The sequence below is a fragment of the Dermacentor andersoni genome, chromosome 1, assembly GCF_023375885.2.
Source record: "Dermacentor andersoni chromosome 1, qqDerAnde1_hic_scaffold, whole genome shotgun sequence".
Lineage (NCBI taxonomy): Eukaryota > Metazoa > Arthropoda > Arachnida > Ixodida > Ixodidae > Dermacentor > Dermacentor andersoni.
In genome coordinates, this window is record NC_092814.1 from 147,171,010 (window position 1) to 147,196,522 (window position 25,513).

The 25,513-nt window shown below is 44.0% G+C and overlaps 1 protein-coding gene and 1 pseudogene across 4 annotated transcripts in view; both read left to right on the top strand.

Moving 5' to 3' along the window:
- LOC126544833 (uncharacterized) overlaps window positions 1-25,513 on the top strand; it is a 133,099-nt gene that overhangs the window by 69,733 nt on the left and 37,853 nt on the right. For all 4 annotated transcript variants that reach the window (XM_050192327.3, XM_055062143.2, XM_055062142.2 and 1 more), the window contains 5 exons: window positions 690-1,030; window positions 5,694-5,868; window positions 13,296-13,437; window positions 19,426-19,611; window positions 21,368-21,635. In XM_050192327.3, coding sequence (XP_050048284.1) covers window positions 690-1,030; window positions 5,694-5,868; window positions 13,296-13,437; window positions 19,426-19,611; window positions 21,368-21,635 — 1,112 coding nt within the window. The remainder of the gene's footprint in view (window positions 1-689; window positions 1,031-5,693; window positions 5,869-13,295; window positions 13,438-19,425; window positions 19,612-21,367; window positions 21,636-25,513) is intronic.
- LOC140215451 (uncharacterized) lies at window positions 10,288-12,836 on the top strand (annotated as a pseudogene).

A 25,513-nucleotide genomic window follows, 5' to 3' on the forward strand; every position in this document is an offset into this window, starting at 1 on the left:
GACTTTTTGCTGCCACAGCAAACTCTTCAGCCATTGGTGCAGAGAACCACTATAGTTAGGGGTGTTAGCTCGTCATGCTGTGAAAACCAGGTGAAAAAGTACAATGCGACGATGAAGGGCTTCAAAAAACTTAGACGTATATGGAGGTCTGTCGCTGCTAGGCACATTCAGTGCGAAAAAGTAAAGGTTTTTTTTTGGGGGGGGGGGGGGGGGGGGGGGGAACAATTTTGTTGAAATTGGCTGTTGTTCTTCTCCACACTCACCTGTGATAGGGCTCTCATGAAGAAGCCATGATACCCATTTTTTGAGCTTAATTATGCATTGCATGTTAAGCCACACGTGTCCCACAACAAGCTGGAAAAATTCATTGAAAGGTCATTTAGCTCACCAACAAGAACTTCTGTATAGCTCATTACTGATCCTAGATGCCTCATCTAGTGCAGAACCAGAGTACTATTCTCCGTCAAGGCCGGGCAGCCTGTTTTTAGTAACCTTTTGGTTCACCCCTCATTACAAAGTGTACAGGGTGAGCAAGTGGCTGAGGCTAGCAGCTTGTGATGTATAATAATTATGCACTCCTCTGCTTATTGAAAGGCAACATATGAAATGTGCGCACACAGATAAAATGTATAAAAGTAGTTTCTGTTGCTTCAGTTGACTTGCACCATATGCCTGTTTGTCTGCTGCAGTTGACACTGGTGCTACGCAGCCTGCAGTGACTGGTCCAGAGGAGCCTCCTCAGCCTCCCACCGGCACACCAGCCAACACGCAAGTCAGTGAAACTACATCAAAGCTGGCTACTGACACTGTACCCAGTCGTGCTCCTATGGATGCTTCCTTAGTGCTGGAGAGTGCACTGGCCAGTATGGTGTCCACTGGCAGCAATGAAGTGCTGCCAAGTGGCAGCAGCCTGCTCCCAAGGGGTGAGGATGGTCAACCAGTGCCAGCCCAAGAGCGACACATTTTCATCTGTGGACAGTGCAGTCATGGCTTTGGCTCCCTGGATGAATGCAAGGAACACATGGTTGAGGTGTATATTGCCCTACTTCCTATAATGTGTCCTTTTTTTCTCTCCTTTTTAAAGTGCACATTGTGAAGGTGCAGGTTGCCCAGTTTGCTGCTGATTTTCTTGAAAAGAGTTTTTATGTTTCGATGCAGACTCATCTTGATTTATGTTCCCAGTCAGTGAAGACTTCATTATGAGTTTGCTCACCTTAGTGTGCTCTCTTGCTGACTTACTGGTGAATTCAGAGTGCAATTTGATTTTGCGAGATCATCGCACTTAGCAGTGATGAAACTCGCCTAGGGCACTAAAAAGTGACCTGGTTTTTGACATGAGCAGTAGGCATCATTGCAATTGGCCACTGATCAGATCCTGGGCTTCTTCGATTTTCGGAGTTCTGGCCGCCCGCTGGCAGCCAGATGAAAGCCAGCTAGTTCCGGTTCTGATAGGAAGTCACGTGGACTGGGATCCCAAGACAACCCGAACTTGCCCGAAGTTTGCAGAATCGAACGCCGGTACAGCTGGCTAAATGTAAACATGCTACCAGCATGGCAGTGCCTGCCGAGGCTGGCGCGCGCTCGGCGTAGTCGGCCCATTTATGCGTTGCCAACTTGAAAATATATAGTTGCATTCAGGGATACGACCACTTTCGCACGATTTCACGCAGGCTCGGCGCAGTACGCGCACTGGGCCAACCTCACCTTGCACAGCGCAACAGATGGCCTACGACGTGGCAGATGACAAGACGCGAAATAGCGCTTAAGTGATTGTATACTTGAAAGCGATAGCTCGAAGATCCCTGCTCGCAGCGATCACATCGCCGATTAACGAGTTGGCGTTGTGTCATCACAAGACATGAAAAAGCAGGTTATCGGGTACGTCTCATACGCATAAAATTTCATGCCGACGTGCTTGGGCTTCGATTTCAGAAAGCTTGTTGTGGCTGATGGTGCTTCTCATTTTGACCCTAAGGAGCTGGGGACGCGGCTGGCACATGAAAATGCACGCCGCCTGTGACCAGTGAAACGTTTCACACGAAAAACAACATTGGTCGTGATCATGAGAGCAATACGCCAATTTACGTGTGTCTAATGTACCGAGTGCAATCAGGGTATTCTTAGATCAACGGCCTGCAGTTCGAACACATATCGGTTTCGAGCTGCCACCTAAGAATACGCGGAGAGACAGAGCAAACATGGGCTAGCTGCAAATTAAGCCTTCGCTAACTGCAGAAAGAAGAGATATATACATACGCGAAATATGTGAAAAGGAATGCACCAGAGAAAGACGAATCCAAAATGTACCGCCATGTGTGAATGAGCGTCTACAATTTGCGTGGAACACGATGCAGATAACATGCACGCATGAATGCGTGGCGCGCCAGCTGATCGCCGCGAAGAAGCCATCAGGGGACGCACACACATACACACACAAAAGATTCAAACGGTTCACCACGGCTCGATCACACCACTTCGCAATGCGGAACGGAATGTTAGCACCTAAAAAGATAACGCTAGAAGCAAGGAAATCCGAAGATGACCGTAAACAGTTGGCTGAGCAAGGTAAATTTAAGTCCTCAAGCGCCTGCGTTGCAATCCGTGAAGTCCCCGCAAAGATGGCGGTGAGCGCCCATTGCCTCTTTTAGTCGTCTGCTAGCCAGAGAACTTCCAGAGAGCAGCCAGACCAAAATCGTCCTGGCAGGTTCTGGCAGCCCGCGGGTAGCCAGAACCGTCCAGCCCGAGCAAAATGAACGCCCGGCAGAAGTGCGTCGCGCGGTGGGCGGAGCAACCCGAGAAAAACGAAGACGCCCTGGCTGGCTCTGGCAGCCCGCGGGTAGCCAGAAGTGGAAAACCGAAGAAGCCCCCTGTCTTGCTTGTTCCGTTGCCTTCTATATTTTGATATTTCCTCCAAGCACATAGTAACCACACAGTGGGGCAAAGTACATTTGCTTGTATTTCTTGAAGTTGCCAAGGCAGGACAGATCTCGGGAAACAGGAAAGCACTGTTACGATCGGCCTGCAGAGGTACTGACCTGCAAACCTTTCCCAGCCCGCTGCAGCTGTTTCAATCGACCTGCGGGGGTAGCGACCTTCAAACCCTTCCCGGCCCGCTGCGACGAGTCGCTTTGGAAAGCCAACAATGCGCCTCCTGTGGACAGCCAACGGCGCCGGCAAGTCTAGCCACGTTCGACAGACTGAGTATTGTTAGTTGATTTGCTGTCGCCTTCATGGTCTACTTGGAGCAAGAGAACTCCTGGAAAAGGTGTTTTGTGGTGCTTTTTCACGGGTCCTAGAAATCGTCACAGTCGATTGACAGACGTGGCGGCTAACTGGAATCAAGAGATGCCAGCTGGGATCAAGCATGACAACCCATGTGTACTAGGACCCTCTCAACTCGGTGTGTTCAGTGAAACCAAAGTGCGGAAGTGAGTGTGTGAACCCTCCCTCTCAAAGGCGGGTCTACTATGATTACGACGACTTTGGACGGTCCGATTGGACGAAGGTTGGACGGCAGTTTTCCCTCACCTAGGAATCTTGTGAGCACAGAGGGTTTTTATTTTTAAGCAGCCGTTTTCGACTGCTTGGTGTGCTCGACGTGCTTTGTGCTGTGTGCTTGGTGCTTCTTTTTTCGTGCTCCATTTGGGAGTCATACTAGACTGATGAAATGTATCTTCTGTCTTAATGTAAATATTGTAAATAAATGCCGTAGTCCTCGTTCTCGATGAGACCAAGTTGCTCCCTACAACTACGTCCCAAGCGTGGGTGAGTTGGGCGACGGCATGGGCCAGCTACCACATGTTTCATGCCCGACTACAACCCGTACAACTGGTTGCCAGCCGTGGGATTGTCCTCCAACTCTTACAGCACAAATGGCACAGTGGACGTGACGTGTTGGGGTAGGCTTGGATCACACCACTTCCATACAGCACCCCTTGTGACTGGCATTGCTATGCTACAGTGTACTAGAAGGGGGTAGTGTGTTCAGGGGTGGCACGGGCCATGTATTGCCATGAGGCCGAAAGTGTGGAAAAGTCCGGCACTTGGATGCCAGTCCATGCGACAGCAGTGCCGCCACCGCCAGCAACCGTTGTGTAGGGTCTCCCGTCGCTCATTCTTGCTGTTGTCCGTTGTGCTAGTTGTGCGCCGCTAGCGTATGCGTCGAACTTTGTGTTGTTAGTGTTGTTTTGTAGTTTATGTAGTTCAAGCGACGCATTCGTTTAAAATAAAAGCTTGCTTCTCCCTGAGGTGTTCCAGTTTGAATTAAACACAGCGGTTGTTGCCACAATATAAAGATCTGATTGCAATATAAAGTATTGGATTACATGTGATTATCCAACTTTGAAATAGTGCATGCAAGTGAAGTTTATTAATTAATTAATTACCAATTAATTGTTGATTTAAAGTTAATTAATTAGTAAGTTGTTATTTACTTGTCTATTTGGTTAATTAATCATTAACTATAAGTGTGCTGTTGTTTGCATTACTCGTATTACCTGAATAATTGAGTAATTATCTAAATAATCATTTTTATTAATCACTTTTGCTATCTCCAACAGAGTGTTGATCCTGGGGCTTCTAGAAATTAAGTAGACAATCTCTTTACAGAATGTCCATGTATTGTTTGAGTGACATTTGAGGCTACGTGCAGTGCGCCACCGAAAGCGCCATCTCGTTTCTCTAGAACAAACTGCTCCGTGAGAAAGGTCAATACTACCCTCGCAGTCTTGAACCCTACATTAAAATTGTTTTCAGCAGCTCTTGTAAGGAATACTTGGCAAGAGATACCTATGTATACTTGCATATCAAACAACACAAACATTTCGTGCTCAAAATTTTGTGTTAGCATTCCTTTACGCAAGTACCTGTTAACAATGTTTTACTATGTATATCTTGTGAATAAGAATATCAAAAAGTACAGTTTCAAATACATACCTGTCTGATAATGACACTCTTTGTCACTACCTGTATAACTATGTAAACCTTCATGACTAGTGGAGTACCACATTTTCCAAATGTTGATCAGCAACCGTTGCTGGAAAACAACTTCATCCGGTTTTATCAAAGAGGTTATCTTATGTTTAGATTCCTCTGGTCATGAGCGCATTTCTTTTGAGGCTCCCTGGCATTTGAAAATGCATTGGTGGGCTTTTTAAATATTTTGGTTAAAAAATGGCTGACGATTACAATACTACCTAATGCGAAATTTGACCGCAGCTATATACGTTTTTTTTTTTTTTTTTTTTTTTCATTTTGCAATGTATTGAGGCAGGGAATTAGAGACCGAAATCTCGACTGGCAGTGGGCCAGTGCCATCAGTGCTTTCGCAGAGGGAGGGACCATATGGGAACGCTGGCATGACGAGTGGCATCGGAGCCAGCTGTGGAAGACGACAACGAATGTGTGAACGGTGGCATGAGCTCATTTGCCCGGTTACGCCGAGAAACGCCGACGCCCAACCCAGGAAAGGGCACCTAAGAGCTGCCCTCTTAAAATTCCCCAGTAATGCTGTAATCTGTAATTGTTGCTCCACAGCTGTATAACTTGGCATTTAATGTTTCAGAAGCCAAAACTAGTGCATCCTAGGAAGTAACCAACTGATTGTAATTTTCCTCGCTTCTCAAGGTGCCTGCTTTCTGGTGTCTGGAAATTTCTGCTTGAATGTGGTTGTGACTTTAAAGTGCCCTTTGCAGGTACATGACTTGAAAGTTGCTGCCGAGTGTGGTGTAGAGTCAAAGAAGACTGCAACTGGCCGCAAGCGAGGCCGGCCACGAGTTATGCCTGAACTATCCAGCAGTGCATCCGGCACATCCTGCACAGCTACTACTGGCTCTGATGTGATCGAAGGTGCATTGCAGTCTGTTGATGGTAAGTTTCAAGGCACGAATGCTGTGTACAGTTGAAGAAATATCTGTACTACCAAATTAGCAGCACAAACTATTGTTGTGAAAATTTATGACTGTGGAATCAGCCAAGAAAAAGAAAACGGTGGAAGATTGAGCAGCACGGCGGTTGAATTCTTGCACTTTACAAGCTACTGCTCGGAAAAATCATCAGTATGCCTACATGCCAACAAGTCCATTTTGTTAAACGCGTGAAGAATGAGTGTCATTAACTGTGCAGTTTGACATGCCTGATGAAAACAAGTCTGCTTGTAGAAATATTGGTCCCAGTGATATTCCTTGTTCAACGCTGTTGATCACTTCATTCCTCAAAATGCTTGTGCACTTTGATTTATGTACACGTTAAAGGGCCCCTCACCAGATCCCATTAGATATGTTGTTTTGTATATTTTGGAAGTTGCAAGGCGCCACCTATGAAGGATTTTACCGAAAGAGTTTTCAGGTTTGTTCATTATTAAAGGAGATAAAAGTAATTAGGATCTGTTGCCTTGCTGCCAGGAGGCAAGACTCACTGCTAACAAAGACACCCTCTTTGCCTTGACTAGTGTCTGCAAGCATCATTTCTTCCCTACCTTCTCCCATTCCGAAACTGAGGGACCATGTCACGTTTACGTCACGAGCCCCGCCACCTTTTTTTTCTTCTTCTTGTTCTTCTTTTGCTGCACGGCGCATGATCAGTGGGGGCATTACACGTTCCACATTGGGTGATTTACCAAAGTCACGACTATATTCGATGCCATTGCAGGCAGTGAGTGTTACATATGAGGACGAGTCAGAAAGTCTTTGCCCCTATTTTTTATTAGACAAAATAAGATGCATACAGGTAATTACAAATATATGTACTATTATACGTACCTTACACTATTTTTCCACATAGTCCCCACACCGGTTCAGACACATGTCCCATCGCCACACTAAATTTGAGATGCCCCTTTGTCAGCCAACAATGCACGCAGCCTCCCCGAACGCTCATTGTCATGCAAGTCTTCACGACCTTTTGTGAACTCACAACACCACCACCTCACACTTGTCAAAGCAAGACACCTTTCCCTATTTGTGGAGTGCATTTTCCTGTCCATTTCGATGGGCATTCATTCCTTGCTCCTTAGAAAACGAATCACACTTCGTTGCTCATACGCAGTGGACGTCTGAAGCACAACTACAATCTTCAACAACTGACAGCAGTGCTGTGCTGTGATCAGTCCAAGAAAGGTCCACCGCTGGGAATGGATATGCTGACTTCGCATTTACAGCCGTGATTTGGCTAAAAAAAAAAAAAAGTATAGGGGCAAAGACTTTCTGACTCGCCCTCATAAAAGATTTTTTGCGTGTGATCCTGACTGTGCCGGGAAGGGGGGTCCCCTCAAGAGAAAGAGTTTGCAACCCTATGTGGTCAAAATTAAACTGGAGTTCCCTTCTACGGTATGCCTCATGATCAGATTGTGGCTTTGTCATGCAAAATACAAGAGTTCAACTTGAAGCCTCTATCTTCCTTTGAACTTCTGTCTTGTTTGGATGCTCTTGTCTAGTAAGAGAGTAATGAGCTCAGTTCACACAGCTGTTATTCACATTCTTTTTGTCTTGTGCTCTCCCAAGCTGTGAACATTAGCAGCAAATTATGCTTTTACTGTGGCATGAGTTAAAAGATTAAAACTTGGTTCTTCTTCACCATCAGTCCATCCATCCTTTCTATTACACTGATGAGGATGACTAATTCACAATGGCGGCGGCCATCATCATTATTGTACCATTGTCAAGCCACATCCTCAGATTCACCCTTTCATAGAGTGAAGAAAAAGATAACTTCGCTGACCAATGTCATTGCATTACATTACTCGAAGCCCCAGCAAACTGGCTTATGTAGCGTAACGTTTTGACCCACATGGTAGTGCCAGTGACCACACCTGTATTCTACCTTATCAAACAGTGAATCACAACAAAATACCTGCATCTACATACAGTTAAACCTCTATATAACGAAGTTGGCTAAAGCAGCAGTTTGTTTTGTTATATCTAAATTTTGTTCTATTGAAATTCGACCTTTTATGTAAATACCATCGCCGATAAATTTTGCTAACATGGAAAACGGCACCTTTCTTTCTTTTCTTTTTTTTTTTAAATCAGGCAATCGGAAAAGGTAAATTTTAATGAGCAAACGAATTCATTTTGTTCAATTTGAGATTTGACAACAAAAAGATACGGCTTCATGCCGTGTTGATGATATCACAGTAGGATGACACTATCATAAAAACTGGCTGATGTGGGGAGTGAACGCTTTGTCTGCCTCTCGTTTCAATGCGTCTCCAAAACACGAGGTTATGCAACCTCCAGTACAAAAATGGCTGGGAAGATGCTGCACACGGTGCCACATCATCTGGGCAGGCCCACTCGCACACGCAACCGATTACCACTAAAATGGGGCTTGCGGGCTGTGTATGCGCTCATCTACACTGACGCATGCGCAGAAAAGGAGACACGTGCAGACCTGCCCCCACCTCCCCTCCTTCATGCATACTTGATCGCGTTACTACGATCTTGCTTCCCTCTCCCCCTTTCCTGTTGCTCCTGTGGGAGACTCTGCCCATCAGGCCACGATCCTTCTCTTACCCTTGCATGCTTTCACTCATACCCAAAGCATACAGCGCGAGGGATGGGATGTTACCGCACTTGGACTTTATGCAGCACATGACGCTGCTCTGCTTCAGTGGACCCTCTTGGTCATGCGGCACACAATTTGAGAGGTGTATTCACAAGCAGCTGCTCGTAATTCAACCATTTGAGTATCTGCGTCTGCGGAAGTTTCCGTTTATTGTCTCGATATTCCTTCACAGCGGCAGTGATATTTCATTATATTGAAATAATGTATGAACACATCATTATAGTATTGAGATTGAACTGTCGCTGGCTCATCGGTATGTAAAAGCACACAGATCAGTTAATAGAATAGTGTATGATATTCAATATACAAACATAACACCTAAGATGTTGCAACACATTATGAACATTGGCAGAATGCGGTAAAGGTAGCTTACACACTTAAAATAAAGCTGCCCACCACTCTCACTGGAACTCGTGCTTATACAGCAATGTGCACTTGGGAGCCGAATGTGCTAACCACTGGGCTATCTCGCAACACTCACTGTTGGTAATCTGTGCATGGCTTTGGGCACCATACAGATCCTGAGCGTGCTGTGTTTGCAATGTCTGCATATATTTCAGAGGCCACAACGTCCACCACAGTAGTAGCAGATGAGGATGACAATGTGTGCATTGCAGAGAAGTCCTTGAGAAGAGTATTCTGTCTGAAAGCATGCTGCTGACGCAGTAAATGAGTTCAGTGCCAAAGAAATTGCTGAATAGCCTTCTTTGGCTCTTTCAGCCATTTTCGTGATCGGCAACCAGACTGTTGCTGCTGAGGGCGCATGTTCTCGTACAGATGAGTCTCGAATGCCAACTAGCTCTTAGAGATACACTTGTTGTCGTATTAGAGCTTTGTGGTGTCTGAAGGTTTAGATGCTGTGGTAGGTGGTGGTGCTGTGTTGTGTTTCTCCACTGCTTGGGGTGACAGTTGCGAGCACGTTTGTCGCTGATGTCCGCTGTACGTTGCTTGTCAAGCTGCGCCGTTTCATCTTGCCGGATCACCAAAGGTGCACTGAGACCGACTCCCATAGTGCATGGGATCTGCATGATTTTAAAGCATATAGTCGAAGGAGTATCTGGCCTTCATGAAGTAAAGTGGATAAGAAAGCGCAGGTGCACAGCCATTGTCCTGCCATTGTCATCACACTGTCGAAATTCTCTTGTTTTCATATTGTCTTGCTCATGCTGCCATCGTCCTCATGCTGACATGCCATCTACCAAAACATGTCAATGATAATATGTCAAAGACTAAGTTCTTCCTGTTAATTTTTTTTTTTCTGCTATTCCAACTCATCTAGGCAAGAAGATAGTGCAGTGTCTGTCCCTAAAGTTCATGCAAGGAGTATTCAAAGAAGTGGGAGAGGGTGTAGTGGAGCCGCTTTATCATTCTCTCTACTCTAAAGGACCTGGTCGAGCTCTAGTGTGAGCCGGCCTGCTGTTTGACAAGGCAGAATTTTATGTGTGCACTTTTTTTTCTGTTGCATTTACATGGACACTCAAGGCGAATTTTTCGCTGATGTTGTCACTGTGAGGTTCCGCATGAAGTCCAAGTGTGATAAGACAACGGACGCGCGCCATCTGCTGTAGGTGCAAGGGAAAGCATGCGAGAATGAGCCGAGGAGGATGGTGGCTTGGCGCAGCGGTGTCTTCTCGCAGGAGTGAGGGAGGAAGGTGGGGATGGGGTGCGCCAACTTTTCACGCAGGGGTGGGGGGAATGCGCGCCCTATCTTGGAGGTAATCTGCAATGGGTTTGAAGTCGGTCACCGTACGCTACTTCACATCTATGTTTATGGGCCATGCCAGGGCTGAAGATCTGCAAGAAAAACTACTTGGTGCCTTAGAACCACTTCCGTTACATAATATAGTGCAAGTGTCAATGGACTGACCCAATGTGGATCTCAAGGCATTCAAAGGCCTGCAGGAGCACCTACAGAAGAACAATCAGGTGAGGTGCTTTGACTTAGGCAGCTGTAGTTTGCACACTGTGCATAATGCCTACAAAGCAGGTCTTGCAGCAAGCAAATGGAGCTTGGACATTTTGCTCTCAAGTATGAGCAGGCTGTTTTTTGATGCACCTGTCTGGAGAGAAGACTTTGTAGCTGTCACCGGACTAACTCTGTTTCCTCTCAAGTTCTGTGCACATTGGTGGATTGAGAACGTCCCAGTGATAGAGCGGGTTCTACTTCTCTGGCCTGACATCAAAGAGTATGTGGAAGTGGCAAGAAGCAAGGAAATGAACCTTCCCAAGTGTGCTTCTTTTCAGAATGTTTGTGACTTTCACTGTGACCCACTAGTGGTAGCAAACCTCAAGTTTGCGCTTCCTATTGCGATGACCTTCCAGTCATTTTTGACACACTTTCAAACAGATAAGCCAGTTATGTTCTGTTTGGCAAATGACCTTGAGAATATTGTCAAAAAACTGCTAACAAAGTTTCTCAAGTCTTCTGTTCTCTGTTCATCAGTGGAAATCACTGGCCTCCTAAAGATTGACTTTGAAGATTTAAACAACCAACTCAAGAAGAGAGATGTTGGTCACACAGCCAAGCAGCTTGTTAAAAGCCACACAGCAAGTGTGAAAGCTGCATTTGTATTTTGCATGCAGTGCAAGGAGTTTCTTCTAAGTGTCACAAAAAAGATCCTGGAGAAGAGCCCCCTGCGATATCCCATTGTGAGAGGCCTCTCTTCACTAGACCCGAGGCAGATGTCATCGAAGCTGGATGAGTGTCTGGAAGGCTTAAAGAAAGTTCTGGATGCACTCATTTCAGCAGAGAGAATCCGTGAGCATTCAAGGAATACTGTGCTTGCACAGTTAATTGAGCTGCTACAGGAGCGCAAACAAGAGTTGCAGCTATTTGAAAGGAGCTCGCATGCACTTGACAAATTTTTCTATGAACTTTTAAAGGTTGGCTCAGCATATGCCGAGCTTTCGAGGGTTGGAAAACTGCTGCTTACACTTAGTCATGGCCAAGCAAGTGTAGAGAGGGGATTCAGCGTGAATCAGCAGGTTTCAGTAGAGAACATGAAAGAAGTGTCTCACATTTCACAGCGCATTATCTGTGATGCTGTACGCATAGCAGGTGGCATTTTCAATGTGCCAATCACAAAGGAATTGAGGGCATCTGTGGCTTCTGCGAGAAATCAATACCGTGCCTTTTTGGAAACACAGAACAAGCAGGAGCGTGAAGGTGCGAAACAGAGGAAGAAACGCTGCATTGATGAAGAGATTGAAACTCTCAGAAGGAAGAAAAAGAAACTAGAAGCTGCTGTTGCGGAATTGACAGCTTCAGCAGACTCATATGCAGAAAAAGCGGAGGCAACCAGTGACCCGACTTGCATAATGAAGTTAAACAGCCTAAGGAAGACTGCCAAGAGCAAGCAGCAGGAGATCTTGGACATTGACGTAAAAGTTCAGGAGAAGCAAAATGAGGCCACCTAAGGACTGAGGGAGTGTCTGTTGCTTGGTTGATCTGCTTTAGCAAATAAATGTTTGCATCCTCTAACACACTGAAAGTAGTCATGCGTGTAACTCTGACAAACAGTGATGAATAATGGTAAAAAAAAAAAAATGAAGTATCGCTGGAGCCATAGCTTTGTCTGAAGACAAGTTTCTTTGTTAAAACGTGGGCTGCAGTGACAATCCCCTTTTTGAGCGAATTCTCATCATTTCGAGCCTCTGTCTACCCCTGAACATCTGTCTATTTAGATTTCTAACAGAGAATGTAGTCCTTGAAAATCCACACACAGGGCCTTTGAAAGTCCTTGAAAACCCTTGAATTTTGGTCATATACACCAGCATGAACCCTGTGAAGATTACGCACTGTTAAAGCAGGTTAAGCATGTTCGATAAAAGGAAGCCTCTATTTTACATAAATTTAAGAGGGGCTTAGTGAAATAAGTTACTTTTTTTGCGTGTGAACACGTCATTTGACTGAATGTGCGACTGCTGCTGACCTTATTTATTGCACAGAGGTTCATGGCATGCTTTGCGGCAAAACACTGAAGCGAAGAAAGGTAAAGATGGAGACTATCGCTATCATATCTCTTGCTGTCAGAATTCGTGGTCTGTCTACTTGCTCTTCATCAGTGCTTCCTTCATTGACATTCATGCCCTTTGCACCATAGATGGCTTTGATGGCATTGTCAGTCATCAGTTACGGTTACATCATATCATCATCAGCTGCAACATGTTCGTCAGACGTCGCACTCTCTGGTGTGTCAGAACAAACAGCATACAAGTTGAGCAATCGCTGGAGCCATGCAACAGGACTATAACACTCGCTCACATTGGTACAATCTGTTAGTGCTGCCTCCTTGGTTGTTTGATTTGGTGCTCATAATTAAGTAACAAATCAGCTACCAGGGACAGCTAAATTCCTTCATTGTACAGGCAAATTCGTTGTAGTGGTTTTCATTATGGAGGCGTTCAATATACATGTAGAAGATAGGAATTTGACTGGGACATAATCAATCCTTCGTTATACAGGCCATTTCATTGTAGAGGTGTTCGACTGTATTTTGAACATGACTCAATTGGTGTACTTTAAAGTTGGTGAAACGAATTTTTTTTAACGAACTGTACAAACTTTTGGGACAGATACTGTATATGGCTGGCTGTGAATCCAGGGTTGGAAGAAGCTAGTGAAAAGGACATTCTTGTGTGATTTACTGTTAATCCTTTTGTGCCATCCTTGATACGTTGGAAGTAAATGTTTCTGTCTGTCACTTTCTCTCTCTTTCTCTCTTTTGTATTAGATGGGGATTTGGATGATGGCAGCAATGAAGCACTTGGCAAGCGTAGAGTACGCCCTCCTAAGAACCTCGAGGAAGACTACTTAGTAGCTCCAGCTAGAAGACGGCGTGCAAAGAAAGAAAATGCTGCTGAGAGGCAATACAGGCAAGTAGTTTACTGATAGCTGGCCTCACGGATTGCACTTGACATGATCAAAGCCTCCACTGTTCAGCTAGGTAATGGTTGAACGCTGCTGAGCATTTAAAGCTACCTTAATTACGCTCAATAGATTACAAAGAAAGTTAATAAACACCCAAAATATTGTTTTTCACCCTATAAGAAAGTGATGGTGTCACTAGGGCTGGCGAGGCAAGACTGCCTGTCCTACGCTTTCAGTCCCATGGCTTCCAACCCCGCTGTCTTTCTATAGGCCTGGAAAACATAACTTCATACCTCACAGAGACGTTGCTGTCCCACTTCTAAGGGCCAGTGTAACAAAAACATTAGTAAGCAAAAGGCCTGTTACCTTCCTAAAAGAAAGTCCGATTGTGTGTTGGTGTAGTGCATGCAGCACACTCCCCATCTGGTGTCAGCTGTTTGCTGGATGCCACCAGTAAGTAATGCTGACTGTAAATGCACAAATTACCCGCCGTGGTTGCTCAGTGGCTATGGTGTTGGGCTTCTGAGCACGAGGTCACGGGATCGAATCCCAACCACGGCGGCCGCATTTCGATGGGGCGAAATGCGAAAACACCCGTGTACTTAGATGTACGTGCACGTTAAAAAAACCCCAGGTGGTCGAAATTGCCGGAGTCCTTATCACGCATAAGCCAATGATGGCATGACTGCATGAGCATTGAGTCGAAAATCGGACGTGCACTGCTGATCATCTGCTTCTATGCACTGTCCATATGTGACGCTTACGGTGGATTGAATCATCATCATGAGCCTGTTCATGTCTACTGCAGGACTAAGATCTCTCCCAGCGACCTTCAAATATCTCTGTCTTGTCCAGCTTATTCAATCTTATGCCTGCAATCTTTATAATTTCATCACACCACCTCATTCCCTGTCGTCCTTGATTATGAATCCCTTCCCTTGGAGCCCATTCTATAACTGTAATAGACCATCGATAATCTGCCCTACGCATTTCATGGCCTGGTCAGCTAAATTTTTTAAAATATTGGCTACCCCTGTTTGCTCTCTAATCCACACAGCTGTTTTCTTTTCTATTAATGTTAGGCCTAACATTTTTAATTCCATCCATCATTGTGCGATCCTTAACTTTTCGAGTTTCTTTGTTAACTTCCAAGTCAAATTTCTACCCCATGTGTTAGTATGGATATAATGTAATGATTGTACACTATTCTTTTCAAGGATAGTGGTAAGCTGACAGTCATGCCATGGTAATGCCTGCCATATGCTCTCCAACTCATTTTTATTCTTCTGTAAATTTGCTTCTCATGATCAGGGCCCCCTCTAAGTAATTGACCTAGATAAACATACTCTTGCACAGATTCTAGAGGCTCAATGTCAATCATGAGTTGTTGTTCTCTTGTCAGGCTATTGAACAGTATCTTTGTCTTCTGCATATTAATCTTCTACCCTACTCTCTTACACTTCATTGGATAAGGTGCTCAATCATTTGTTGCAAGTTGTCTCTAGTGTTGCCGAACAGGAAAATGTCATCTGCAAACCATAGGTTGCCGAGACATTCGCTGTTGATCTTTACTGCTAATCTTTGCTAGTCTTATAGCTTGAATACTTCATATCAGCTTGCAGTGAATAGCATTGAAGCGATTGTGTCTCCTTGCCTAACCCCTTTCTTGATTGGTATTTTTCAGCTTTTCTTGTGGACAATTAAGGTAGCTATGGAGTCTGTAGAGATTTGCTAAGATAGTCACTTATGCTTCCTTTAATCTTTGGATTGAATATCCATTTGCAACCATTTCTTGCAATTCCCATTTTATGTGTGATCAATGCTATTTGCTTCAATTTGAAGTTCACTGCATGCTCCCATAAAGTATGTTTTACAGTAGGAGCATATTACCTTGACGGGTCCTCGCTCTGATAGGAACCTTCAGAAGTCATTTACAATGCTTGAAGTGTCCATTGATTTGATTGCCTCAGTGTGCACTACATGAAGGCCTAAGCAAGTGACGATCACTTTCTAGCACTTGTTGCAGGCAATACTACCTCTCAATCAGCGGTAGGTAATCATCCAGGGACCGAAAACATTAGTTCCTACATTTGTTACACAATACGGTGGGGGATTGGGGGATGAGCTGTAGGAAAGCATAAAAAATCTTTAGAGAGGCATTGTATGTTCCCCGCTGCATGGAATTGAGTAATACTCAGCTCGGTTGCTCACAGAAGCAGTCTCTCGCATCTAGTGTGATTTATTTACCATGCTCAAAGAGTTTTTCAGGGCCCCTTTAAAGCAAGCATATATGTGCAGAAAATTAACTGACCTGACCCTCAACAGTGAAGCATTTGGATTTGGAAAAGGAGTCTCATAACTGTTGGGTGCAGCCAGTAGTGTAAGGGGTATCTTATCGTAAAGTGTTTCAGTATTTAGCTTGCGTGAACATGAAAGAGAATTCTCGAAACAATGCAAGACCTCGTTGGTATGGCTTCAGGTCTTTTTCTGACCACCTGAGCACACCTGTTTTACTCCATTTGTTCATTATTTTTTGCCTGTGTACTATTAGATGCTGTTTCCTATCTGCATAACTTTGTGATGTATGTGTTCCTAGCTTAACCTTTAGCCAGAATGCACTTTGCCAGAAAATGGTCAAGAAACTAGTCAGGTGTGTATATGTAGTGCAAAGTTTTGTGAGCCCTCGAGAGGAGTTTCTCATTCATTTCTTGCTGACAGGCAGTGGACAGCAGGGGTAATTGTGGGCTGTTTATGTTTCTCAGCACTGTCTTACGCAGAAAACGGAACTAAATGTATTTTTCAGCTTTTAGTAATGACAATGTCAACAAAGGAAATAAAATATTGAGAAATTGTGATGTGTGTGCAGTGGCTATATTTTTGCATTGTGCCGTAGAAATGGCCTAATTTTAAGCAGTGCTGGTACCACAATGTTACAAGCATTCCTTATGCGATTTGCTGTATAAAAAAAATGTGTGCCAGTGGCCTTTTTTTTTTATATATATATATAGCCTGCGCATCATGAATGCAAATCTTCTATGAAAAGTTAGCGTAAGATCTCTTTCATAATCAAAAAAGAGGCCAGTTATAATTAGCAGCGCAGTGCCTTCTTCCACCAAGATACAATGACACTGACTAAAATAAAAGCGTGTCTCGCGACTGAAGCGCACAGGAGCTCCAGTATGTGCCCCTTGATACAAGCACTAAAATATAGCATTCTAAGGCTTCCAAAGTAACTTTTTGGGTGCTAATAATATAGTCGGCAATTGTCAACTACAACGGATAATATTCCTGGATAAAAAATGCTATAACATGCCTCCTACATTGCTTGCGCTGCAAACCGAGCGAGCGTTACCGAGGCGAAGCAGTGTCACATGATCCAACTTTCTACACAAAAATAACGGCAGTGCCCGCACTTTCAGTGGTAGCCCTCACACCCAATATGAGCGCTGTGCCACTGGTACCGCGGCACTTTTCCTTTTTTAGATGATCAGCAATGGAGCCAAAACATAGTGGCAGCTGCAGTGCAACAGCAACCCAGTACTGTACTTCATGTCGCAGCAAAGTCCAAGAACTGACTTTTTACTTACGCTATCCACAAGTTATTAACTGAAATATTCTTCATGAGTAATTTGACTATTCATGTGGAAAATATTTACCGCAGATGTTATAAATAGCCGAGGCAGTCAGCAACATTCGTGAGGGACTACCGTATTTACTCGCATAATGATCGCACTCGAGTAATGATCGCACCCCTGAATTTTGTCGTCAAAATTCGATTTTTTTTATTTCCCGCGTAATGATCGCACCCCAAACTTGCCGCAGCGATATGTCCTGTGCCAAGTCTAGCTAATAATGATCGCGCTTACCATCTGTTGAATGCTACACGAACGACTATTCAAGACGAACCAAGCGGTCTGCACGCACCAAACACTCTTAAGTAGATGCCTCATTTCATTACTTTCATCACTTTCCGCACTTCCATGACAAAAAGAGGTACAATTATTATTATGTGTAGGCTTTATAATGGTTGTGGTCAACAACAACAAAAAAAGGCGCCTTTCGATTCTTCTCATCTGCACTCGTGGGCAAGCAACATATCGCAAGCGGCAACGATAGTAGCCACGTTTACACTGATACGTTAAAAGTGTACCTTATTCATACGCCAATGCTTGTAACACCCGCCGTGGTTGCTCAGTGGCTATGGTGTTGGGCTGCTGAGCACGAGGTCGCGGGATCGAATCCCGGCCACGGCGGCCGCATTTCGATGGGGGCGAAATGCGAAAACACCCGTGTGCTTAGATTTAGGTGCACGTTAAAGAACCCCAGGTGGTCAAAATTTCCGGAGTCCTCCACTACGGCGTGCCTCATAATCAGAAAGTGGTTTTGGCACGTAAAACCCCAAATATTATTATTAATGCTTGTAACACAGCTAAGATATTCACCCACCCTTAGCGCAAACGTGCGGTATTAGGATAGTAGTGAAGACAGATGCCGCAGTGTCCGCAGCATGCCCGCCATGTGTTTCTATGTCACTGGCAGCTAAGCGCGCCCATCTGTTTCTGCCCCCTCAAAGTGGACATGGCTATGTTATTGCCGCAAACTTGCCGATATTAACGATATTATTCATTACTGACACGGAAAAAACTGTTTCAATGCATGTAATGTACTCACGAGAAGAAAAAAAAAATCGCGTTCGGTGCGTTCGGCTTGCTCAGCCGGCCGCCATTTTTGTTTCGGTGTCCCGCATCCCGCAGCAAATGGGGGCCGAAAAATTTTTTTTTTTTGTTTCGCGGGAAATTTAACTCGCGTAATGATCGCACCCCTGAATTTGCGTCAATTTTTTCTGACAAGAAAGTGCGATCATTATGCGAGTAAATACGGTATATTGATGGTAGATACCACGCCTCTGTCACTGTTCTGCAAAAAAGGAATGTTTTACAAGCAGTTATTTAGGACATCAGAAACTATACAAATATTTATGTAGTGTTTTACAAGATTAATCCTATATATCTGTAATATAACTGATGCTGAAGCACAGAAACGACATTGTATTGTGCACTATGTGGTGCCTTAGCATACCTTGTAGCTCTCGCTGCAGTGCAAGTTTATTTTAAATTGGAGTATAGGGATGGGTCAAGCTTTCGCAGTGACTTGCCTTTTTGAACTTGCTTGCCTCTCTGGACACAACATATCTCTTTCAAAGATGTATCCTGCTTTACAGCGTGAATGATATGTTTTGTTTAGGATAGCGTCTCCATTGCAGGAAATTCTTCTTGTCACATGCTCTTTGCACCACAGGTAACCTGGAGTAGACCTCTTATGGCACAAGCTAGCAATTTCCAGCTTGAAAATCTCTGAAAGTGTTAGGCTCTCAGTTGCTGCCTTTTGTTCACGTCAATTTCAAAGGTTCTGACTTTGGGGAATATTTCTTTGTCTTCGTTAGGATTCAGGAGGGTGAACCATAACAGTGGTAATTGCTCTTCATGTCATTAAAGAAAGTCGAGGTCTCAACATTTGTTTTTTTCTGAGCAGTGCTGCTGGAACCATTCTAGTGGTGTGGTTTGCTCAATTTTCTCCTATTCAGCAATGGTGCAAAGCAAGTGTATGCAATTAATTGTCGCTCCCATACCAAACTGGATCAAAATCTGCAGGAGAGCCTTTGCTGGTTCATCAGAGGCATCACATTTGCGTTTCTCATAGACCCGATCTCAATTCTGCCCCCCCACCCCACCCCACCCCCCCGATGCAATCAGCGTGTATGCTTATAAATAAATATTGTATATAATGAAAGCATTTTCTTATTGGATGGACTTTGTTATGATGAGGTTCAACTGCACATTAAGCATAATCTCAATTTGAAAATTGTTAAATATAAGGACCAGCATTGCACTTTTGCGGCTTTGCACAATCCAATAAAAAGGGTAGTATGTACTTGCCTTTCACCTACCGTATTTTCTTGTGCATGCTGGACCCAATGTCCTCTTTCATTCTAGGTGCGGGGAACGCAGTTGTGGTTACCGTTTCCGTACTGAAAGCAGCCTTGAATATCATGGGCGGTGCCATACACCCACTGGCACCCGACCATACCGCTGTCCAGAGTGTGGGGAACAGAGAGACCATTGGCGCAGCCTTGCTATGCATCTTTGGAGAAGTCACATGCTGGACTTGGACTTGCACAGGTGCATGTTACTTGGGCCAAATGCTCTGAGTTTTTGCCGTGCAGTGGCTTTTAGTTGAAACCAAAAGTCACCTTTGGCTAAAAAATTTCTTGTTCCTGACTTGCCTGCAGTTACTTTACTGCATGCATGCCTGGTTTCATTTTATAGTTGAAATTGCATACCTAACCTCAAGCCCTGATCTGTAGTGCGATTTGGTGTTGGGTGCTTTCATGCTGCTCAACAGAGGAAAGCGACTACTTTTATGATTTTGCTGTTAAACAGAATTAAACTGGGAAGACTTCCAGATGAGTTTATATTAGGAGAACAGTTCTTCCCTTGTACTATTTAGTGGAAGCAATTTACTCTGAAGTGAAGTTTACCTTAGGGTAGAAAGGGACAAAATATTAATGAGTATGCCAAGCCATGCCTAGCCATTCTCGGGCAGTGTTAGAATTCTTGCTAGGTGCCTCAAATTTTGTGTAGTGAGACTGTGCATAGCACTGTTCAGCACTTTGAGAATTGCACTTGGCACTAATAAATTGAACATCTGCATGCAGCCTCTTGTTTCGAGACAGAACACAAAATGCAGAAAGGTCATCTAAAGGTTGTTTGTGTGCTCTCGTTATAGTGTATGGAATGGGGCAATGTGCCGTCTGTATGGAAAAACTATGGGAGAACTGGGGACGCTTCTGCGATGACGCCACCAGTAGGGCGCTGCGATGAATCAGCGTGCCTACTGCGCGAAATTTAAACACATTGTGCAAAACTTTCTGCCTTTATAAGCTAAAATGCTTTCAAAACACAGCTTAAATTCTTATAATTAGCAAAAAATAAATAATACAAACTGTTAAAATACATAAATAACGCCGTCTATGCTTGCACGTTTCCGACCACTGATCATGCAGTCTGCATCGTCTGCTCAGTCAATGGCTGAGCGTTTCGGTTGCAGAAGACAGAAAGAAAAACTAGTCTACTCGCTCCGTTCAGTAAGCACGCATATGTTTTTAGTATTTCGAAACATACGATGATAAGAAGCCCGGAAGGAGCACCTACACTGTGCCTGGTGGGTTGTGTGGGATTCCTTTCATGTTGCGTCAGCCAGAAAGGCGGTTGCCATGTTTCACGGAATAAAACAAACAAACAAATGTGCATGCACATACACATACACAGATATTTAGAAATGCAGCGTTTCCCATGCACATAAAGAATGTGCAAACGCGGCAGGAAAAACCACAACAAGCAATCAGCGAGCTCTGTACGTACATGTGAACGTACATGCATGACCTCCACGACCACCATAACTGCCAATCCTGGAGGCCCTGTGTTGCACCATTATTTTCCCTCTTGCCAGCAATGACTCCTAGCTGCAGTGACGGGTGGCGCTGCAGTAGACTGGCGTTCTCCAGCACTCCCGACCCTCATCGAAAAAAGAGCCACGTTTTCGCCTGCGGACGACACAGTATTCTATTCTAGTACACCATATTCTCGTTAACAGATTATTCAGGAACATATGTTGTCTAAATTGCATGATTCACTGGCATATTTTTGGTGTTCTCCACCCTGAATGTATAAGCCAGGAAACTGTCTGAAATCAGAATATATCAGCTAGGTCTGGCTGCTTATGCACATTTACTTTTTTACTCGTGCATCAGCTGCACTGAAATTATTCAGACCCAAATTTAAAAGGAAAGAAATGTGCTGCCCTTACATGAGACTGTAAAGTATTGTATAATAGCATGGTGAAGTGTGGCTAAAATGGATTCTTCTCAATTTGCAGGTGTGCTCAGTGCGAGTACCGGACATTCAGTGCTTTCAAGCTTGAGAACCACGCACGAATTCATAGTGAGGAGCGTGACTTCACATGTGCCCAGTGCGGAAAGGGTTTCAAGCAGCTCTCACAGCTACGTAACCATCATGTTGTGCATTTGGACCGCAAGAACACACCACATAAACGTTGGTACAGCCAGCAGACCTGTGAACTTTGTCAGCGCACATTCTCAGACTCCAAATGTTTACGCAAGCACCATCAAGCAGTTCATGGAAAGGTAGTGTCATAGAATGTTCTTTGAAATCCATCTGCACAACTCTTAATGTCTTCTGCTCACTCGATTATTCTGGACGTTTGTTAATTTGTGAAGTTTTCTTGGGGTGGCCATAATTTTAGATGCATAAAATGCTGGTTAATGAAGCCAAAGCAAACAGTGCATTTTGTTTGCTTGATTTGCTGCCACACTGTTCAGGTCAAACAGTACACCACTTAAGTATTTTCCAATTCTGCACCAAACATCTGAAGGGCAGATGCTTCATATTTTTTGTTGACATACTGGATGCAAGGCAGCACAAGTTACCAGTCAAGTTGGGCTCTGCAAATGTAGTAGTAATTTGCCTTTCTATACACTTAGTAAAAGTACTTGGATGTATGCTTGCATGATTAACAGAGGTGCACATTTTTTCTGTGGTCTACAATTCAAGTTTCAAGTGGCACTCTGAGGGAGGCCTTATTAAGGACCATAACCCATTAGTGTTGAACCACAATTTACCTTAAAGTATAGTGAACAAATATTAAAGTTGTTTTTTCTGCAATGAAATGTAGGGAGTATACATCTGTGTTGAATTGTAATGGCACTTATGCGCATATATAATGCTTTACCAATATCAAAGAAAAGTTTTTTTCTCCCTCTCCCTTTTTCTGTTCCATTAGCAGTCTTTAGAAATTACATTTTTCTTAAAAACAAGGTAAAATATTGTTTTTGGTGGTATCTGGATGTTCACCTATGAGCACACTTTTACATTGCACTGACAGCTAAGCAGAGACAGTGCACCTTAGAGCTCATATCCGTGAAAGGTTTTTATTTCTCCCCATTTGTAAGATGTGCACACATTAAAGACACTTGTATGGAATTTGCGGTGAACACACGCTGAGAAGCTCACTAAGGCCACGTACAGCTGCTCTCTGGCTATTAGTCCCGAGAACGAACTACAGGGGCGCTGTGAGCGACGCTCGCGTGACGTCAGCACACGGACTCGCGCCTGTCGTCTGCTGCAGTACGGGCGCTGTACGGAAGCTTTCTGCGGTGTTTTCGTTTGTTCGCTCTCGTTCCCTCTGCTTGTATATTTATGGCAGTCGTCTCAAATATATTTTTGCGACGTCTTTGTTCGCAAAAATTTATTCAAAGAGCTTATTTCTTAGACGACAGTGCAGCTCTCAATTGCAACGCTACAGTGCCAGCTGAAGGAGTGCAGACCAGCCCATTGCGGGCTTTTCATGCGTAAATCGACAACCGCGAAAACATAGCATATAAGAATCCAGTTATTATACCATATCTGCCGCGGTGCAACAACTATGTCTAAATGCTAGCTATATATGACTTCTACAATTGTTACCTTGGTTTCAATCAGTTGCTTAGTGGCTATGGTGTTAGGCTGCTAAGCACGAGGACGCGGGATCGAATCCCAGCCATGGCGGCCGGATTTCGATGGAGGTGAAATGCGAAAATACCTGTGTATTACATTTAGGTGCACGTTAAAGAACCCCAGGTGGTCCAAATTTCTGGAGACCCTCACTACGGCGCATGATAAGAAAGAGGTCTTGGCACGTAGAACCCCATACTTTAATTCTTCATTTATTTTAATCAGCTAAAACAGGTCTTCTCACGATGAGTAGTTTATGGTATATTTTGAATTTTTGCATTTCTTCACAGAAACACTCGGCAGTAACACAACGACTTAACACTGCAGTTAATATTCCACCAGCACCACTTGCTTTTCTAACTGCTTCTCAAAATTAGGCGGTTAATCGCATGTTTATATTAAATCGCAGTAATTTGAAGTAAAGCTAATGGAGGCTTACAGGTGTTTTCAGAATACGAAAAGGAATGTGCCAATATAAATTCCCTTTTCCGTGCTACACGTTCAACTGACTTGAGCAATTTACTAGTGTTTGTCGCTTGAGGAATACACATGACGAATCTGTTTGGCGAACTGATACAGGCCGCTCGGCCCAAATTTTTAGTGAAATATGCCTTTTGGACCGTATGAATGCAGCCAGAAAGAAGCCGAAGCGTCATTCATTAGTAGTATGGGACATGTTGAAGATATCAGTATTGCCCAGTGGAGGGTCAAAAATCAAGTGAAATATGTAACGCTTGTGGTAAATCCGTTATGAAGGTTTGTGAGGTTCTCTTTTATGTACTGATGAAGCGAATAGTTCTCCGTTTGTATAATTAAACTGCTGGATCGAGACATGGTGAGGCAGAAAGTGCTTAAATTTTCCTTCTCTAGGCACCCTAAGCTGTGCTATAGTACCTCGAGTATATTTTAGGCATTGCAACTGACACTGTAAAAGACTGCTGACACTGTAAAAGACTGCTTCATGGTTTCAGTTCCAAGTTGTAGTGAACTGAAGGGTTTCGCAAACAACGCCTGCCTCGGCATAACGACAATCGTTTGCTACCGTGGCGCGAGGGGTGTGCCATATTGCCGATAAAAGCTACTGAGTGCCAGCACGAAACATTTCATCGCTTGCATTTGATTGGCTCTCGTTTTTAACCATGAAACTTTTCTTTCAAGTGATTGCTATAATGGTACTTGTGAATTAATTATATATGCAAATACTCTCCATATGATTCGCCGTCATGTTAGCAGCCTTGAGCAATTCGTTTTATGAGGGCCTGCTTCAGAGAGCGGTGAAAGTGGGAGTAAACTTTTTCATACGAAATGCGTGCCTAACTCTTTCTTTTATGCATTAATAAGTGGCCTTATCTGACTACTCGTCAGAGTAATAAGAATCATGATGACAGCTTTGCTGGGCAGCGTTTTTCTAACACGGATAACATGTTGACACCAATGACCTTCCTTCGTGTAAAATGCAATGGCTCTCATAGCTAAGCCCTAAGGGAATGTTAAATGTTTAGCAAAGCATCATACACAACTTCGACATTATTTTTACGCAAATTTCATGGACCAAAAGGGCTCATACATGATTTGCAAAATCAGTACACCCCTTCAACGCTACATAGCTTGCGATATCCAAGCCACACATTTTCTCGACTAACGCGCTTTTGGAGAAGGAACTGCGATTCAGGCCTGGCAGCAGAAAGAAGCTGGCACATCCTTCATTAACCCTTTCGCTGTCGGACCTTTCTGGCCGTGACATGGACCTTTCTGACCATGTGCCTCTGTGCCCAAAGCTATAGAGCCAAAATGCGCTGCTTAGTTATTCCAGAAGTTCACAGTCATCCATGAGTCCAAGAATAAAAAAAATATTAATAAAAAGTAAAATAAAATAAATTAGTCCCTTAGTACTGAACAGGAATGAATTCTACTATGTGAAGATGGTAATGGTCAGGGTGTTATTTAATACTGCATTGCATTTTATAAACTTTGGACGGTAGCCACAAGTTACAGAGAGCAACCACAAGAAATTTCTCTTCCTAAGCTCATACTGGCCTTTGTGGTTTCACTGAACACATGCGAAGCACTGAGTTGTGTCACATGTAGGATGTCACACATATGGTATTGATGTGACAAATTGGACATGTTGGTACATATTTGAAAAAGCGGCGGCGCTAAAAAGAAAGACATGGACGGAGACAGGACGACAAGGACAAGCGTTGAACTTCCAACAACATGATTGTGAATAGTTCACGAAAATATACCTGCTGTCCGAGCCAGAGGTTATCATCTGCGCATGAGTAAATATGCCAGCTCTTTGTCTGCAAGGGTTCCATCACTGTGATGTAGCCGGTGCTCTTCATCCTGGACAGCTTTGCATTGAGTCAAAACGAATATGTATACTGTTTGCTGCAAGCACTGAGAATGCAACCAAAACTGCTATTAATGCAATCATGGTTGGCAACTGCAGAGTTTTGAAGGCAATGGCCGACGCACGCACTGAGTCAAAACGAAAGTACTGCTTACCGCA